The sequence below is a fragment of the Phocoena sinus genome, chromosome 12 (assembly GCF_008692025.1).
Source record: "Phocoena sinus isolate mPhoSin1 chromosome 12, mPhoSin1.pri, whole genome shotgun sequence".
Classification (NCBI taxonomy): Eukaryota; Metazoa; Chordata; class Mammalia; order Artiodactyla; family Phocoenidae; genus Phocoena; species Phocoena sinus.
In genome coordinates this window covers 30,311,223-30,330,456 of record NC_045774.1, presented here as the reverse complement: position 1 = coordinate 30,330,456, position 19,234 = coordinate 30,311,223, and the positions used below count along the sequence as shown (strand labels likewise).

Here is a 19,234-nt window from a genome sequence, read left to right as displayed (position 1 = left end):
AGGACACATTGCAAAACCAGTGCATAACGTCTAACTTCCTCAAGCGAAACCTGGCAAATCTGAAATGTTCTATATTTTATGAAGAGATAAAAGAACACACACTTTTGATGATTATGTGATTTTGGGCTACTTACATACATATACGTTCACCACCACTAAAAAAGCAGAGACTCAATGTTGAAAATAGTGTTACCATTAACAGTCATGGTGGGGCTTCCCTGGTGGCACAGTGGTTAAGAATCCACCTGCCAATGCAGGGGACATGGGTTCGAGCCCATATCCATGAAGATCCCACATGCTGCGGAGCAACTAAACCCGTATGCCACAACTACTGAGCCTGTGCTCTAGAGCCCGCGAACCACAACTACTGACCCTGCAAGCCACAACTACTGAAGTCCACGTGCCTAGAGACCGTGCTCCGCAACAAGAGAAGCCACTGCAATGAGGAGCCCACGCACCACAGCAAAGAGTAACCGTCACTCACCACAGCTAGAGAAAGGCCGTGCGCAGCAACAAAGACTCAACACAGCCAAAAATAAATAAATAAATTAAATTAAAAACAAAAAACAGTCATGGTCTTTGTGTTATGGGATTTGTACCTGTTAGATTACACCACAGCCTTTAGGCAGGACTGTTTGGAGCTATGAATACCCATTAACCTGGACTAGCTATTATTTCTTCTAGAACACCTCAAAACAACTTTCATTGTTAAGATAAACGTCAATGTTGGAGTTTATGTTTCCAGTGAAACGCCAATGAGTTTATGTTTCCATCTGATTAGAAAGCAAATCCTCCCCAATCATTAGCAAAGAAAACTAGATGAGTTCAAACTGTCTTTAATGTCAAATGGAATTCAGTCATAAACGTCTCAATTCCCATCATTACTGTTCTCTCCCAAGGCTACCACTATATTTACAATGTCCCTGAAGCTCTTCACTCTGCTATGCTCACACACACAGCTAATAAGGCTGGAGCCAGGATTAATCCTCATTTACATGACCCAAACCTCGATTATACCATTATACTATACTGTATTATTTCAGCATAGCCAAAAAAGAGGCAAAATTATCATAACACTTAAATATAATCCTTGATGAGAAAAAATATATATTTGGAAATCATTGGTCTATACTGGGGAGCGAGCCATTCGAAGTTTCTTAGTAAACTTGGGATGCAACAATGAATATGATAAAGCGATGTCCTACACCATCACAATATTTTGCAAAGCTATGATCATTAATAATGTGGATATTATCAGGTAAGTTGTTGCTGAGTTGCTGGTCCCGCCTGAGATGGAACGTACGTCTTTAGTGTACCATCTGCCAAACAGTGACACTGTTAGGATAGGCTCAGATGATCCATTCTTGTTTACCAAACGCCCATCTTTTAGTACCTAAAGAAAAAGTGGGAAAAGTATAGTCAACTTGATTAGAATATACATTACAAGCAGACTCATGATTTTGAAACCATCCTAGATATCATGGTAGGTAAGGGGGCTAGGGCTGGGGTTGGGGGTTGGGGAACAGATGGGAAAGATAGGAAACAGCTATTTTATATGTAAGGAAGACTAGAGCCATTCTAGAGGGTTCAATAATTGAGTTTAAACAATCAGATGTAACCCTTAATGAAAAGTCAGAAATCATCAGTAGCAAAAATTTATTGAGTCTAATTATAGGCAAGATAACCGGGAACCAGAGGAACACAAATAACACCCTTCCCTCAAGAAGCTTAAAAGTTAATGGTGAAACTGAGAAGATCCCACATATAAAGAGAGAAATCAGTATATTAGTATATTGCAGAGAGAAACAGGTATGTGCTTAGGAGGTCTGAGAAGGAATAGCTGAACTGCTCTGCTTCCCAAGGTGGGATACAGTCTGCTACAAGGAGCAGTTAGGAATTTCTCCCTGGGGCTGTATGATGGAAGACTTTGTGCCAAGTGGAAATCAAGCAGCAAAGGCTCATTCTGAGACAGGAATGTATGTGACAGATCTAGGCAATGTGCTTTCTCACTCCAATTTGGTTAGAACAAGTTGTGTGCTGGAGCCAGTTGTGTGTAAGCTTACAACAACAGACTTAAATCTCCAGGAACTTTGACAGCTGGTTGTTAAACGTGGCTGTTCTTGAAACTGATGGTGGTGAGAATATTTACATCATGATAACTGGCAAATGCCACAAATCTGAACTTTTCTTTTTCTTCCTCAGAGAGTGGCTTGTTACAATTTACAGCACATCACTAGCTGGAGTTGAAGATTATTGAAGAGGAGACTAAGCCATATGGTCAAAGAGAACTGTAGGGATAGGATTTGTGAAAGCCATGAATGATCAGATCTATATCCTGAAGGCAAGAGGCTTCTCTGTAAGGGAGTAATGTATGCAAAGTAATGGAACAAGAATAGAAGAAAACACAAATAGACAACAGATAGAACAAGAATTAAAGAAAATGAGTTCATCATCAGTTGTGAGAAGGACAGTTTGGATGGGGAAGAGCTTAGAAGGTGAGAAATTAGATACTTTATAACTAGAAGTAGAAAATAACTAAATATCCTCAAAGTTGATTATTGTGGTGACACATACACACAAATACATAGCTCACTGACAAGTCGTGAAACACACAACCTGTTGGTAATTAAATGAACAAATATAAAATGTTCATTGTTTTCATTGTTTCTAAATAGTCCCTTGTTTATTAAATTGTTCCTTAAAGAACAAAAATGAAATAACAGAGGTATATTTCAAATTACATTTGGGTGAAAGTTTGAAACAAGTTAAACACAAATATTTAGTTTTCTTGTGACTTTTCATCAATATAGTAAAATTGTGTCTATTTTGACCTTCTTGGAATTAAATGTTCCACATCGGTGATTGTCCCTTGGGTTCTAGTTAGAACTTAGCTTTTTACTGTTTTCTTGTTACAAATTTTCCTAAAATATACTATATAATAGTATACTATATAACTGGCCTTCTAAGATAATTTGACCTTTTTGACTATTCCCTTAAACTGGTAGTTTTTACCCACCAAAATCACCTGTAGGGCTATGAAAAATATAGGTCTCATCCTCAGAGATTCTGATTTACTGTATCTACAGTGGAACCTGGCCTCCTACTCCCCCACTCTGTCTGCACATTGATGTATACTTACATGATGTTCAGTACATGTGGCCTAATTCTGGCAAGCTTTTCCTCCAGTTGTTGATGAACTTGGTTAACTAGGTAAACCTTTTGAGGTAAGTACATAAAAATACATCCTGATGCTTGTATAATGCTTCACTGTTCACAAAGTGCTTTCACATGCATTACCAAATCAGTGAGGAAGATATTCTCCCCATTTTACAGGCAGGAAATTCAGAGGTTAACTGACTTGCACAAACTTACATAACTAGTTAGCTGCAGAGGCCATACTTCTGATAATATGCCAGAGTTAAACTACAATGTTAAAGCAAGATGTTTCCCACAGTTGTGGTGATGGTCAGTAACACTTCACGCTCTTAGCGTAGAACTAAGGATGGGGAAAAGATAGGCAATGAATATGTTGGAATCTCTGCAGAAGTGATCCTCAAAGATAATGTGTAAATATGTGTTGATGGAGAGTCCATTAGTCAAGGAAACTGGGGAAATACTCAGGAAGACATGCAGTGTGACTCATGTAAAAATCTTGTCATCTATGGCAGGGGTCCCCAACCCCCGGGCCACGGACTGGTACCGGTACCAGTCCGTGGCCTGTTAGGAACCAGGCGACATAGCAGGAGGTGAGTGGAGGGCAAGTGATCGAAGCTTCATCTGTATTTACAGCCGCTCCCCATCACTCGTGTTACCGTCTGAGCTCCGCCTCCTCTGAGGATCTAATGTCGCCGCTAATCTATTTTTTAAAATCATACTCAGAAAATTAGATTGTGTGCTAAATTTAAATGGCAGGGCTTACAAGATATAGTGCACCCATACCTAAGCTTACCTGGGTGAACCGTACTTTCCCATCTCTGACTTCCTTGAATTGGCCCCTGAAACTTTCAGTTCATTTACACATATTTGTGCCACTCTAGCCAACTTTCAACTACTGGCTTTGAGTTCCAGACCCCTTACTTCAGATCTGATCAAGATTTTCTGTAGTTGGCCTTTAAGCTTTTATTCCAGCCTCAATTTGCTCATGAGATTCTGCCCAACTGGGTTCTACGGCAGCAAAGGACTCCCATTCTCTGGGTTTCCCAGCCTTAAGGCTGCACTGTATGTTGAACTGTTGGTATCACAGAATTAAATATTTTTATAATATGACCAATTCCAATCTGATAAAACAGGCAGACACAGATATATGACCATAAGCAATCTGCAATTTTAAAGATTTCCTTGCTTGATGTTTTGGATTAATTAACTTACATCCTATTTTTTCTTTTATAAAAAAAAAATGCAGTGATTTCACTTTAGGTTCTGAAACTCTGCCACTGTTTCTCACAGTTCAGTGAAGACATTAAGGGCCAAACTTGTAGAGTATGTATATGTACATGTGTATATGTGCCATGTACTGACTAGAAGATACAAACCTACAGAATCTTAATTTTAATTTGAGACTAGCTTAATTTGTGGATTAATTGGCTATGGTCACTATGGTTTATGAAATAAATATTTGATTTTCTGTTTGTCTCCACATGTGACAAAAAGAAACTAAAAATCTGTAAGTAAATATTCTGCAATGAATGTTGCCTCAGGCTCATAGGGTCTAGGTATCTTATGGTGTTATTCCGACAAAGTGTCATCACTTTAGAATTAGTTGCTGTATGTTGCAAAAATGGTCACAAAAATTTCCCCTCCTTTATCCATACCCTTTGCAGTATGATTTTACAGCTCTTCCCATTGAGAGTTCTGCAGCATTTATTTCTCCACCCTTTGAATCTACCTTGGTCATGTGACTTGCTTTGGTAGATGAGATATTTGCAAACATGTTGCAAGTAGAGACTTGAAAAGAACTGGTCTATTGTGTCTTTCCCTATTTATGCTCTCGGACTCCTTAATCTAACATGTGAACAAGACAAGGCTTTCTGGAAGATGAGGGACCACAGAGGGAGAGTGGCCCCAATCATCCCACCTCTCCAAGACTATGCCATCACAAACCAGCCAGCCCCAAATAACCCTCCTGCTAGCAGCAGATGCATGAATGAGCCCAACCAAGATCAACCGAGCCTCTTCTAGTCCAGAAGAACAGCCTAGCTACACCCAGTTCACATCACCAACCACAAAATCAGGGCTAAAGAAATAGTTATTGTGTAAAGCCATGAAATTTTGAGGAGTCTCTTACACAGCAAAAGTTAACAGATACAGTTGTCATAGACTGTTTTATTTGACTTCAGAAAACAGATAAAATAAAGACACTCTTGAAGTTATCCTACCTCAAATTTTCCAGGTGCCAGATTGATTTTAGTAAGTAGCACTTCAGGGAAAACATACTCCGTTCTAAATGTGCCACTTAGGGAGAACATTTCAAATCTTGTCAGAGCAGTGTCTACTGGCTGTCCACAAGTTGCCAGATTAGTAGATTTACATTTCACCATTGTGCATACCTGTGTAGAAAAGACGCAAATAAAATGCAATGTCTTGCATCTAAGTTACTTGTACTAGAACTGTTGACTCAGTTTATAAATGTAGCAAAGTAAATATTTTCACCATTTGATAAAGGGATTTGGATCATATAATTACCTGCTTTATTGAAAATGGCAAAAGGTTAAGAACCAACCCCCACTTCCTGGGTAACTAGCGGGATTGAAAGAAAGAAGCCAGTTTAAAACTAGATTTGTAATAGGAAAGAACAAATCCACTCCATATTGGATCTGTTTCTTTTTATTTAAACCTTTGTAGTCTACTGCTTTTGCTACAAGTTAATCACTAAAGGCATGCTGCCTATAAGCTTTAAATTGTACATAATGAACCATCTCTGAGAATCCTGCCTTTCATGTAATGAGCTAAAATACCTTTGTTTACCTCACAGGAAACTTCCAGACCAGGCATACCTATGAATGGCTACAGGAAGGAAAAAATAAACACATCCCCTCCAGAGTCTGAATGGAACTAAGATTTTACCCCCTCCCCATTTAGTGTAAAAGAAGCCTGAATTCTACCTCAGGGAAGATGGTTCTTTGGGACACTAGTCCACCATGTTCTCAGTCTGCTGGCTGTCCAAATAAAGTCACTATTCCTTGTCCCAACAACTCATCTTTCAATGTATTGGTCTGTCATACAGCAAGCAGTACAAGCTTGGACTTGGTAACAGATATAAGCCATTAGTCTGGCATGTCAGATGATGGCATTTGGCCCAAGAAAGTAGAGGTATTTGGGAAACAGGAGTACAAAAGCCAAAAGGATGATTAAAATTTTGACCATCTCTCTTTTTTTTCATATCTTTTTCCTTAGGAGAAGGCAGTGAGGCACAGAGTAAAATAAGAAAAAACAAATGCATAGCCAACATTATACAAAAAGTTTAAAAAATTTGTCACTGGAAGGGCATTAAATGATCAGGACATTTGGTTACAAGAGAAGTTAAAATAAAAGTGATATCCCTACTTATTGTTGGTTTTAAAAGTTAAAACAAGACTTTATATTCAGATGTGTCAGCAAAGCTACTTAAAGAAGCCTTCTTGAAGTTCATTTCTATATGTAAACTGGTTTCATTAGTCAAATAGAAAATCAGCATTGTCAGGCTAATGTATTCTTTTAATGTGCTCAAAGCAAACAATCAATGATACTTAGCCCCCCTGCAAATATCACATGATTAATCCCAAAGTGTGTGTGTGTGTGTGTGTGTGTGTGTATGTGTGTGACACTGGCAATGCATGCAGTCATGCCAAGGAAAAGCATTTGGTTCCCTGGGACAAATATGAAAACTTAACCCTGGAATTTACTGACATCCAAACATTCCCTTTCTCTCGAGCTGAGATTACCTGCCAATACTCTCTTCTCCTTCTGCCGTGAAGTCCAGCAAAAGCTCCTAGAACATACACTTCATTCTCTTTTCCTAACATTCTGTAGCTTAAATGACAGCACAGCTCTTTTTGACAGACTGTAAGGTTTCCTGCATTTTCAAAGAGTTCTGTGAAGTTGAACTCATCCCGGGAAATAAAGCCCCTAAAGGAACTTTTCTGTCCTGGGAATGATTTGATGGTGGTGGCGTAGGCACTCCAATTCACAGCTGGTGGGTAGGTTGGAGAGTTTCGGGGATACGAATCCACCTCTGCAAAGAGGATCTTTCCCAGCTCTGTTTCCATATCATAATGGTATGCTTTGGGAGAGTGTGGTGCATAGATACCACTGCCTGTGAATGGAAGACAAGTCTTTTAAAAACAAAAAGCAAACCCAACACCACCGGTTTCCCCATCAGAATTGAGTACGTGGTCATGTCACAAGATCAGTCACAATGAGAAAGCACAAGGCACTGAACACCTAAGTATAATACTTCTCCTATTCTCTACTGGAGGAGATTAAACTACATGATCCGTGGTCTCATTTCAAATAAACTTTGAATATAATTTACTAGCATTATAGAAAATTAAGCCAAATATTAAAATCGTTGTACTCAGGCGTTCCTGAGAGGTAGGGAAGTTAATACAAAATTCCCTCCTGTTCTCCATTGTGGTGGTTTTCAAATATGTTCCAAAATTCTTCAACACTCCTTTCTCCAATGGGTGGGTCTAATTCCCTTCACTTTGAGTGTGGGCTTGACTTAGTGACATACTCCTAGTCAATAGAACATGGTAGAAATAATGGTTTGTGACTAGTCATTAATGGCAATGCAGCTTTCCTCTTTCTCTCTCTCTCTCTCTCTCTCTTTATCTCCCTCTCTCTCTCCCTCTTTCTCCCATTACTTGTTCTGGAGGAAGCCAGCTGCTATGTCATAAGGATACATCACACAGCCCTATGGAGAGGCCCATGTGCAAGAAGTGAAGGTCTCCTCTCAACACCCACTGAGAAAGAGAGGAACCCTACCAACAGCCATATGAGTGAGCCATCCTGGAAGCAGACCTGCCAGCCCCAATCAAGCCTTCAGATGACTTTTAGCCCAGCCAACAGTTTAATGTAACCTGAAGAGATGGCCTGAGCCAGGACCACCCAGTTAAGCTACTCCCAAATTCCCGACCAACACAAATTGTAAGATAATAAATGTTTATTGTTTTTAAGCCACTTTCACTTTTTACTTTTAAAGCAACTTGTTATACAGCAACATGTCAATAATACACTACTCTACCTTGCCAGTTATAGAGCATATCTTGTTTAGTTCCCTGCTTTGCTCCCTACTATCTCGTGGCCTTTGGTAAGTTACTTGCATTTTTGTGTGTCTCAGTTTTCTAATCTGCAAAATTGGAATGCTAGTACTCAATGCATACATAGGGCTGTTGTGAGGATAGATGAAATAATACATATAAAAGTCTTAACACAGCCATAGCTGTTATAATCAAGCAGTAGCTTTTCTTTTCTTCTTCCTTTTTTTTTTTTTTTTAATAAAAGGATACAAACATAGTGAAAAGTCTCAACGAAGAACCAAAAAATTACAACAGGTCATATCTGAGGCACAAATTTCTCTGCATTTAGAAATATAATCAGCAAACCACATCTGGTCATGAATTACCTGTCATTTTTAGGCTGACATTGTGTGTGTTGGCCACAAGAAGATTAACTCCCATTCCCATTGCCCAAGCTGAATGAAATTCAATAGCTGTCAAAAAGGGCAAAACATTCATCCAAGCTGTGGGAAACAATATAGTGTCCACGTGGAAATCTTTCACCAGGGTCACAGCAGGATCATGGAAGAGAATATCAAAGCATGTGAAAATGCCAAACTTTCCAAAGGAGGTGTCGAAAGTCACCAGCTCCGGCTTTTCGGGGACATCAAACTGAGGCTCAAAGTAGAGGTTGTACTATAACAAACACACAGGATGAAACCAGGAAAGGCTCTTCTATTGAAAAGGTGACACATGAAAACTCTCCAAGTTAGTAATTTTGAGATTTGGCAATGCTCAATAGCAGGAAATCTATAGCAGGTGAATGACTCTGGTGAGTGGAAGTTAATTTCCAAAGAAAAATACCAAGAAATATAGTCTCTCTCACTCCCTCTCTCCCTCTCTCTCTCTATCTTTTCCTCTCTTTCTCTCTCTCTCCCTCCCTCTCTCTCCTTATCTTCCTCCCTCTCTCAATGAGGAGCCAAATACCTCCCCATAAATCCTAAACACTATGTGCTTCTTGAAAGCTGAAGACATAGTTCATTTTTCTTTGAGTCCCTGATACCTAGAAACATAATAGATGCACAATAAATATCTATTAATCAGATGAGGGAGGCCCTCTCCCTCTTTACAGTGTCCCATCCAAAGTAATTTCAGGGACTTTTACCCAGCTTTCAAAATTGTTGTTAAAAATAAATATTTTATTTCATTCTCTCTGATTCCTTCCAAGTAAACTTGAGAAATGAACCTAGTCTAACTTAATAATCAGGGTCAACAGCTTAATAAAATGATTTGCAAAGTAGAAAAGACTGAGGGTTGGGAGCCAGACTATTAAAACTTCTCTCTAAATTTATTTTCTACCCAAAAAATATTTTTAATTGACATTTACTAGCATTTTAAGAATTGATTGACAAAAGTACTCTTATCAGATCCATATGTCAGAGAGCATGGGTCACGAACTGTTCCAAGGTACCCTGATGGAAGAGTGACAGCTTCTCACTTGAGGATGACCCAGGTCCTCATTAGCTGTCCACATCCAGTGCACCGTGCCATCCTGCCGTTTACTGGGCCTGGATAAACGGATTGACCAACTATGCTACCAGTCTAACTAGGTCAACACTTACAGAATGGAAGAGTAGCTGCAAAGAAAGAGCCTTTAAAAATGATACTCACAATGCAAACACAGTCTCTGAAACAAGGAAAATGGAAGTACTGACATTTCTATTTCCAGTCTGAGACACATTTTTGAGAACACAGAAGTTTAATTACATATAAAAACAAGTTGTGAAACCCACAAGTTTATGAAGAAAACTTTTTGAAAGTTTTGGGTTTTATTTATAAATACACAAATAAACACACAAGTAAATATAAATATATTTTATTTTGAGGACTCACGTTAAAATTTCTTTCCATATAGAGGTATATGATCAAAAACATTTGAAAGTCATTGGCTCAATATCACTCCTCTTGAGTAATTTTTATTTTTCACTAGGAGTTCCAGGAGATAATTTCTCCAGTCAGAAGATTTTGAAGCCACAATTAAGATGCTTAGAAAACATATGGGAGAGGAAAAGGGACATTCACACTGACCTGCACATCCCATAACCATTTAAAAGGTCAGCCTCTCTCCCAGTCCAATTTAGTACAAAATTATGACTTCAGGTTATTTTACTCTTTCAATTCAGATTTTAAAGTAAAAATCTTATGATTTGACCTTAAATCAACAAGAGGATAATTAAATTAACTGGTATAGAAACTAAAAGAGAAAGATCATTTTTGTGACTTGATAGAAAGCAGGGAAATTAACTTCCATGTAACTGATTCATACAATGTGAAAACATCTTTTATCATTTCAAAATTAAGTGGTATCCAGACTACAGTCATCTCAGTATCTTTTATATCAATATTAAAATTACTTGTTTTATATATGCAAAAACTTTATCTCAATCCTGGACTATTACCAAACCTTTCTTAGAGGTCTCTGCCTACAGTTTTTTCCACGTTTCTAAAGTGTCATTTTCTTTATTGCTCGCTTTAAAAAAATCTCGGTAACATTGTGTTATAAGAGGATGAAGCTCTAACTCTTAAACACAGCATCCACCCCCTCATAGCAGGCTCCATATTACACACCGACCCCCTCTTACCTTATGGTAACGTGCCACCAGCTTTCCATTTGCATCATATACCACGTTGGTGTTGTATTGATAATGGCCATTAGGAGGACACGCGGAGTCACGGGAATTACATGGCTTTTTGTCCCCAATATTTGCCAAGACATAGATAGAGTTGTTCTTGGCCAGGCAGCTGAGTCTTGCTTGTACTGGTGTGTGACCAAATCTAAATCCAGTTTTAATTAAGACATTTCAGTAAGTCAGACAGAGAAAGACAAATACTGTATGATATAACTTGTATGTGGAATTTTTAAAAGTCAAACTTGTAGAAACAGAAGATAGAATGGTGGTTACTAGGGGCTGGATTGTGGGGAACTGGGGAGATGAAGTTTAAGGGTACAAACTTGCAACTAATAGATAAATAAGTCCTGGAGACTGAATGCAAAACATAGCGCTTATAGTCAACAATCCTGCATGATAAGCTTCAAAGTTGCTGTGAAACTGGATCTTAATTGTTCTCATACAAAAATGAAATGATAATTACGTGATATGATAGAGATTATATGTAGAAGTCACACATTGTGCCTAACCTTGATGAATCTTTTTCCACATTGTATCTATTGCTCCAGCAATTTATTATTCACTCTCCTGCACCAACAGTTGTCATCTCTCTACTAGATCATTCCATCAGCATGCAAATATGCTCTAGTACCTCTCATCTTTAATCAAAATAAAATAAAAACCTCTCTTGACCCCCATGCCCCTCTACTTTATGCTCCATACCTTAGGTCCATCTTACAACAAAACTCCCTGGAAGAGCTGGACATTTTGCAATCCTCAGCCCATCTTCTCCCGTTCTCTTTAGAAGCGCTCAGATCAGCTTTCATCGCTATCATCCCACCCGACAACTCTCACTAATACTGATGATGACATCCACGTGATGTCATCTTCATGTGACATCTTGTGATCTTGTGCTACTTACCTGCAGCAGTTGACACAGTTACTTACACCTTCCTCCCGGAAACACTTCACCTTGCTTATTGGACCCCACGCTCTCATTCTCCTACTCACTGGGTGCTTTTCTCCATCTCCTTTTCTGGTTCCTCCTTGCCTGCACTGAGTCTAAACACTGTAGTTTCTTATAGCTCAGGCATTAGATCTCTTCTCTAACTCACTCCACAGGTGAACTCATCACGGTGTTAAAAATTGTTTTCTCCCTCTTAGCGGTAAGTTTCTTTTCTTTTTATAAAGGAAGTTGATTCTTTTATTATTTCCAAAAATAATCCAGCTCCTAAAGTCTTGAAGTTTAAGATGCATTTGGGAATTTGTTTCTTGGTAGTTAGGGAATAGCCAAATGAGATTTCCTTCTGGTGTGAGGGCAGAGGTAGTGGCCTCAGCGTGTTAGTTGTGGTAATCCGAAATGCAGACGTATTACCTGGGTAGTGCAGGAATAGAACACCACTGGAACTCCCCTAGAAGTGGTAGTGCTGTGAGCCATTAGACCAAGGCCAGCTCTGAGTGCCCTGAACTTTGGAAGCCCATACTCTGAAGATACCAAGATAACTGACAAATAAATAGCAGACTACAACAGAAGGGACATCTTACCTTTGTGACTTTCTTTTTAGCTGTAACTCTGTGGCCTTATGTTATGCAAAGCGGTCTATAATTCTTATCTTTGGAGATGAAAGGAGTATGAACAGAAATGTTTGCAGGTCTTATAGAAAATTTGACTACTGTGTCTTTACAATGAATTGAATAACTTTATATGATGAAACTAACTTTCCTACTATAGAAATACTTTTAAAAAGTTTATGTTTAAGGACATAAAAATGTGCTTGACAGTGAGTGCCTAGAACTGTGACACTAAAAAAGGGAAATCCTATCTAAGAAGGTACATTTCTGTACCAGAGCTGTGTCGTAACCATCCTTTGGGCCCTCTGCTGGAAAAGTAGAATCAAGTCTCAAATAATGTCTTTTTAATTATATCCTATAGTATTACAGATGTAGGACAGTACTGTATCATACCTCTGTGAATGTAAACTATCTTGTACCTGCTTTACGATACATAGTAGTGACCATGCTTTATCAGATCTATTTATAATGATGTTATTCTAGAATGTCTTCTTTCCAGATGATGATTGAGAAGCTAATAAAGAAAATGGTGCCAGGTACCACAACAGTAACAGAACTTTGCTGTTTTCTGAGGTTTTGTTTTTCACCTTTTTTTCTTTAATGGAGTGCGCTGGATGTCTCTATAATTTTGTTCAGATGACTTCAGAATCTGGAAAAGCTGTTGCTGGTATTGACGTATAAAATACTGCTCTTGGTCTTTGTATATAAATAAATAAATAAATAAATATATATATATATATATATACACATATATATGTATATACATAAAATTGGAATTTTTGGAAACTTTAGCTGTGCTGTCAACTTTGGAAAAAGTATCCCAGTTGTACCGAGTTGGGTTGGCACTGTACAGAAATTAACAGCTATATTGGTCTAGAAACGTTAACACATAATTTTTTCCATTTGTACAGGGGTAACACACTGTATTAAATATGTAAGGTCTTATCTACATGGGTTTGATTACAAAAACTAACAAAGTAATCTCTAAATAAAAATTAAAATGTGCTTGAAAGGTCTCTATTTTTACCCTGAATAAAGAATATGTAGAGTGTTTTTTTATTTTTGTGGTTTCATCTGTGAATAGGTAACTCTTTGAGACATTTCTGCTTCCACTGAGGACCAAGATTCTTTGCTCTTTGACATTACTGACCAATATGGAGGTGGCAATATACTTATTGATAAGTTATTAACCTTACTTGAGAATAGTCACACTAAATGTGAAAGGAACAGAGTGAGAGCCATGTTAAGGTATCTTTTTAAAACTAAATATGATTATCAATATTTAAAAATGCAGCTTTACTATTCTTGCATAGATGATAGATACTGTGTTTTATTTCCTAAAGCTTAATAGGTTTGAACATGGAGTTTATTTATAGAAGGCAAATAAGAGGAAATTTATAAACGTGAGTATCTGAATAGAATGATGATAAACTTATCCATCCTATAAACTACATTATTACATTAGTTTCATTAAGAGCAATGGGATTTGAAAAAAAGGCCTGTATTGGGCTTCCCTGGTGGCACAGTGGTTAAGAATCCGCCTGCCAATGTAAGGGCATGGGTTCGAGCCCTGGTCCGGGAAGGTCTCACATGCTGCTGAGCAACTAAGCCCGTGTGCCACAACTACTGAGCCCGGGTGCCACAACTACTGAAGCCTGTGCACCTAGAGCCCGTGCTCCGCAGCAAGAGAAGCCACCGCAGTGAGAAGCCCGCGCACCGCAACGAAGAATAGCCCCCACTCGCCGCAACCAGAGAAAGCCCACGTGCAGCAACAAAGACCCAACACAGCCAAAAATAAATAAATTTAAATAGATAAATTTATATTTAAAAAAAAGACCTGTATGTGAGAAGATTACTGTGGACCTAGATTTACTTAGGAGATATTTATAGATGGTTCCTCATTTGAGCTGCCACTGCTAAAGCACATCCCCGACCTCACCAATGAGAATCTAGTATGATTCACCTTTGATTTTTACAGCACAATTATGTGTTTTGGAGCTTGCATTTAACAGGCAATCTGAATTCAAACCTCAGACGCTTCTTTATCATGACTGCACCTCCTGCTTCCTTACTGCAGCTCTTTATACATTTGCTGGTTACATGGGTTAATGAGTGAATGAATGCATGAAAAGGGATGGATTGATAGTTACTCTTATCCAGGTTAGTAAATCTGATTTAAAATTTTTTTCTCCCTGACTTTCTCCCTCCAACACTGACCTTGCCAGACTCTTTCATGCCAGACTCGAATATGCAACTGCCAGGGTTACATCTCCAGTTGGATATCTATTAAATCACAGATCAAACTTCAGATGCACAAAACTGATTTCCTGAGTTCCATCCCAGACTTTCTATTCCTTCAGTGCTCCTGTAACCGAGAGGACCCTATGGGACCTTCCCAGGACAGACTGCCCCCAACCTCCATGCCCTCTACCTGCCTCTTTTTTTGTGGAAAAGCTTTAGTCTCCCAGGCCTCCCCTGAGTCACAAAAAACTGGCTCAAGAATTAATGATTGGAAGGATGTAAACACATAGTAACAAAAAAATAGCAGTTGGGCGGGGAGAACTGGTAACAATTTAAATAATAGATTAGCTATACAGCAGAGTCACAGAATCTTTAGTTCCTCCCCAAAGAACATAAACAACAGAGTCTGACACACATTTCTCAATTGTTTTGCAGATACTAAAATCCCCACCAGATGGAAGAAGCTAATTGCATGATGACCATGAGCACATAACCCCCAGACTGGCTGGAGCCTGAGGATAGATGATGTTAACCCCTGTGACATCACCCTGTTACCTCACCATCGACCAATCAGAGAACTGTGCTGATCACACACCCTGCCACTCTCTCCCTCACCTTGCCTTTAAAAACCCTTCCCTAAAATCCATCGGGCAGTTTCGGTCTTTTGAGCATGAGCCGCCTGTAGGCCTTGCTTGGCCCTACACTTTCCTTCACCACAGCCTGGTGTCAGTAGATAGGCTTTGCTGTGCCTGGGCAAGTGGACCCAAGTTTGGTTCAGTAACACTCCCTATGTCTGTAAATGGCAATTCCACGCCTCCAACTGCTCAGGCCAAACACTTGGGAGTCCCTCTTTGTTTGTTTGTTTGTTTTCTTTTGTTTTCTGGTCGTGCCTAGTGGCCTATGGGATCTTGGTTCCCCGGCCAGGGATTGAACCTGCCGCCCCTTCAGTGGAAGCACGGAGTCCTAACCACTGGACCGCCAGGGACGTCTCATTAGCAGTAATCTTTTGATGTTGGGCTACCTTGTTTGTTTTTTCCTTTGGGAGGGCTGCAAAAACTCCTATATATCTTGGCTCCTACCTTACCTCTTTGGAACTGTCCGAAGAGGTATCTGAGGGGCTGTATCCCAGGCTAAAGTCCTTGGTAAAGCCCCAAAGAAAACATAATTGTCAACTATTAGGTTGTGCTTTTTTTTTTCAGTCAGCATCCCTATTCTTATCTCCAAATGACATTCTATATAATAAATGTGTTTGTTTACATCTATCTTCTCCTACTAGAATATTCATAAGCCACAGGGAGGGCAAAGACTTTGTTTTAATAAGTGCTATATCTCCTATTCTTAAAATAGTATCTGGCACACAGTAGATGCTCAATAAGTAATAGTTAAATGAATTAAATGTGACTGTACTGGGTGACAACGCAAGCCCATTTTCTGACAAAATTTCTTTTTTCTAGTGTAGTGCTATGAAAGAGGTATTTACTAACCATATGGAATAGACCTCTCCCCCAACCTTCACCAGTTTCCATAGCTACTGTGATATTTGACTAGTCCATAAATTTGCAACATATGTTGTTTTTAACAGGAAGTCCATCTTACAATCCTACTGTGAGATGAAAACAAATGGGTTGTCCCTCTTCTCAAAACTTCTAGGCAGAAAGATTGTCCAGGGCTTCCCTGGTGGCACAGTGGTTGAGAATCTGCCTGCCAGTGCAGGGGACACGGGTTCGAGCCCTGGTCTGGGAAGATCCCACCTGCTGAGGAGCAACTAGGCCTCTGAGCCACAACTACTGAGCCTGCGCATCTGGAGCCCGTGCTCCACAACAAGAGAGGCCGAGACAGTGAGAGGCCCGCACACTGTGATGAAGAGTGGTCCCTGCTCACCACAACTAGAGAAAGCCCTCGCACAGAAATGAAGACCCAACACACCCAAAAATAAATAAATAAATTTATTTAAAAAAAAAAGAAAGACTGTCCAGCTATTGCTCCTCTTCTTCCACAAAAGTGTTTCTTACAAACATCATAGGAAGCATCAGCTCAGAACAGGAATGATTGGCAAGTGGAGCGGTTGACTGTCATGTAACCCGATATTCTCCTCGTTGCACGGTTAGTCTCTTTAGAGCTGAGAAAAGCTGTTTTCTGATAACCCTTATATAAAATTTACACTAAACACGAGTGCCTCAAAAAGCATGGTATCCATAATCCTCCAGCAAGAACATGGCAAAGGGATGTTTAACAAACTTAATTTGAGGTACAAGAGTGAGAGAAAGTGCAAGAGGGTGAAAGAAAGTGTAAGAACAAGTGTGAAAGAGTGAGGGACTTTTTACTGCCAGTATGGAATTGTGCAATCCATGCCTCAATAATTTAAGCCTTAGTAGATAGTAGGAGTTATATATTAAATATACACACATATATTAAATATTTTACACTAGAAAGTTTCTAGGTTACTTTTTCCCAGGAAAGTTAGCTTTATGAGCCTAGGAAAATGCAAAGTTTCAAAACATAAAGTCTCATTAGAAAGTAGATAGTGAGGTCTTTCTGCCTGGGAAACAGATTCTAGAGCAGAGAGACTATGAATTGAAATATAGTACCTTCAATAGAGACCTTGGAATATTTTCCAAACACAACCCCGTGTGTCCACTTCAGAAATTAATTTTCATGAGAAATTAATATTCATGAGATCGTGTTCCCCTTAGTTTCTAATCCCAGTAATAAATATTTTTATATTTCTCCAAATTTAATAAAGATACTAGATTATAAATAATTGTTAAATGGCACCTAGGTACAATTTTTAAAAATCTAATGAATGCCAAGATATATATATATAAATATAAAACAATAACATACACCACATACATGATCATTCAGAATTTATCATTTTGCTGAAGTGAACGTGTACATTTTAGAGAACCACAGCACTTTTGTACAAACAACTAGGATAACTCAAATACCTGTGTGGGTCTTGACATGGAATCCAATTCACCAGAGGATCTGGAATATCCTCCAGATAAGGGAAAATGGCTTCCCTGGTAAATTTCCATCCATAAATTGCGTCTTCTGGAGTCACAATGATCTGAGCACCCTGTTCAAAACAAGTTAAATCAAAATTATTTCTCTATGTATGTAGACAATTCAACACTCCAGTCTTCACCAGCTCTCATGCCCCTCGTAAATTATGATTAGCAGAAATAAAAGAATACCTGTTCAGCAGCCTGCTTAATTGCTCTCTCCAGAATATCTATATTCCTGTTCATGAGGAGCAAGGCATAATCCTGAGAAACGGGTGTTTCTGTGTCATTTGGCAATATGACAGCATGTTCATATACTGCAGCTTTGAAAGTATCCAAAACACGGACATGCAGAATAATTAGAGCAAAAACTGCCACGGAGGTTTGAAAAGAGGAAATGATCATGGTCAAGGTCTAGTGAGTTCTGCAAGTGAAAGTAACATTCATGTAGTATTTATAAAGGAAGGAACATTTAGGTAACATGACTGCCAGCTCTTATTTTACAATCTCATGAATATTATGCCTGATCATTTTGGAGGAAAAAAATTTCAGTTCCCTGAATACAATCAAAAAGTATTACAAGGGGCTTCCCTGGTGGCGCAGTGGTTGAGAATCCGCCTGCTGATGCAGGGGACACGGGTTCGTGCCCCGGTCTGGGAAGATCCCACATGCCGCGGAGTGGCTGGGCCCGTGAGCCATGGCCGCTGAGCCTGCGCGTCTGGAGCCTGGGCTCCACAACGGGAGAGGCCACAGCAGTGAGTGGCCTGCGTACCGCAAAAAAAAAAAAAAAAAAAAAAGTATTACAAGGACTGTACATGTACTATTGATAAGATTTAATGTCAAATTTCAAAAAGACAAAATTCAAATATAGTACAATTGTACCCTTTTATTAATAGAAAATAGTAACTAAATTAACTCTCATGTGAAAAACCATAATACAACAAATCTCATTTATTAAATTACAAAAACTAGATAATAATTTTTTTCTGTTCTGTTGACAGATCTACATCATGTTTATTTTTAGAAGAGAAGAAAAAATTTTAAAATATTTGCTACTAGGAAAATGCAATACAGGGCAATATTGGGAACAAAATTCACCCAAGTCAACACTCTGACTTACCTGGTAAAGACTCTGAACTTGCACTCCATTAAAACAAGATTTTGTGTCCGGTTTGCTCACTGCTGCATCCTTAGTACCCAAAGAACTGATCCTCCGGGTGCTGGTCCCTGGTGTTTGGCCAGAGGAGAAATCAAGTACTTCTGCTAAGGGGGCCCTAGCCCTCCGGGGACTAAGCCTCCTTCCTCCCCCACTCCTTTCCACCCCATCCCTCTCTCCTTCCTTCCTTCTTTCCTTTCTTCCCTCCTTCCCCCCTTCCTTCCTTTCTTTGGAGATAGATGGAAGGGAAGGGAAGCATCTCACTCCGGCTGGTGATTATAAAGATCATCTCTATTATAACCCAGATAAAATGTAATTTTCATTTTTGTTAGAGGCAAATAACCACATAAATGAACTTTAAAAAAAACCGCATATGTTATGTGACCTCTGATAACC

The 19,234-nt window shown here is 39.1% G+C and overlaps 1 protein-coding gene across 1 annotated transcript; it reads right to left on the bottom strand.

Moving 5' to 3' along the window:
• Positions 1–820: 820 nt before the first annotated feature.
• On the bottom strand, positions 821–18,968 carry VNN2 (vanin 2). Its single transcript, XM_032650821.1, has 8 exons — positions 18,803–18,968; positions 17,875–18,106; positions 17,626–17,756; positions 10,838–11,030; positions 8,603–8,891; positions 6,921–7,291; positions 5,376–5,546; positions 821–1,393 (listed from the first exon to the last, which is right to left on the bottom strand). Exons 2-8 carry the CDS (start codon positions 18,085–18,087, stop codon positions 1,202–1,204), a joined length of 1,560 nt encoding a protein of 519 aa, XP_032506712.1. The 5' UTR covers positions 18,088–18,106; positions 18,803–18,968; the 3' UTR covers positions 821–1,201.
• Between the last annotated feature and the right edge of the window lie 266 nt (positions 18,969–19,234).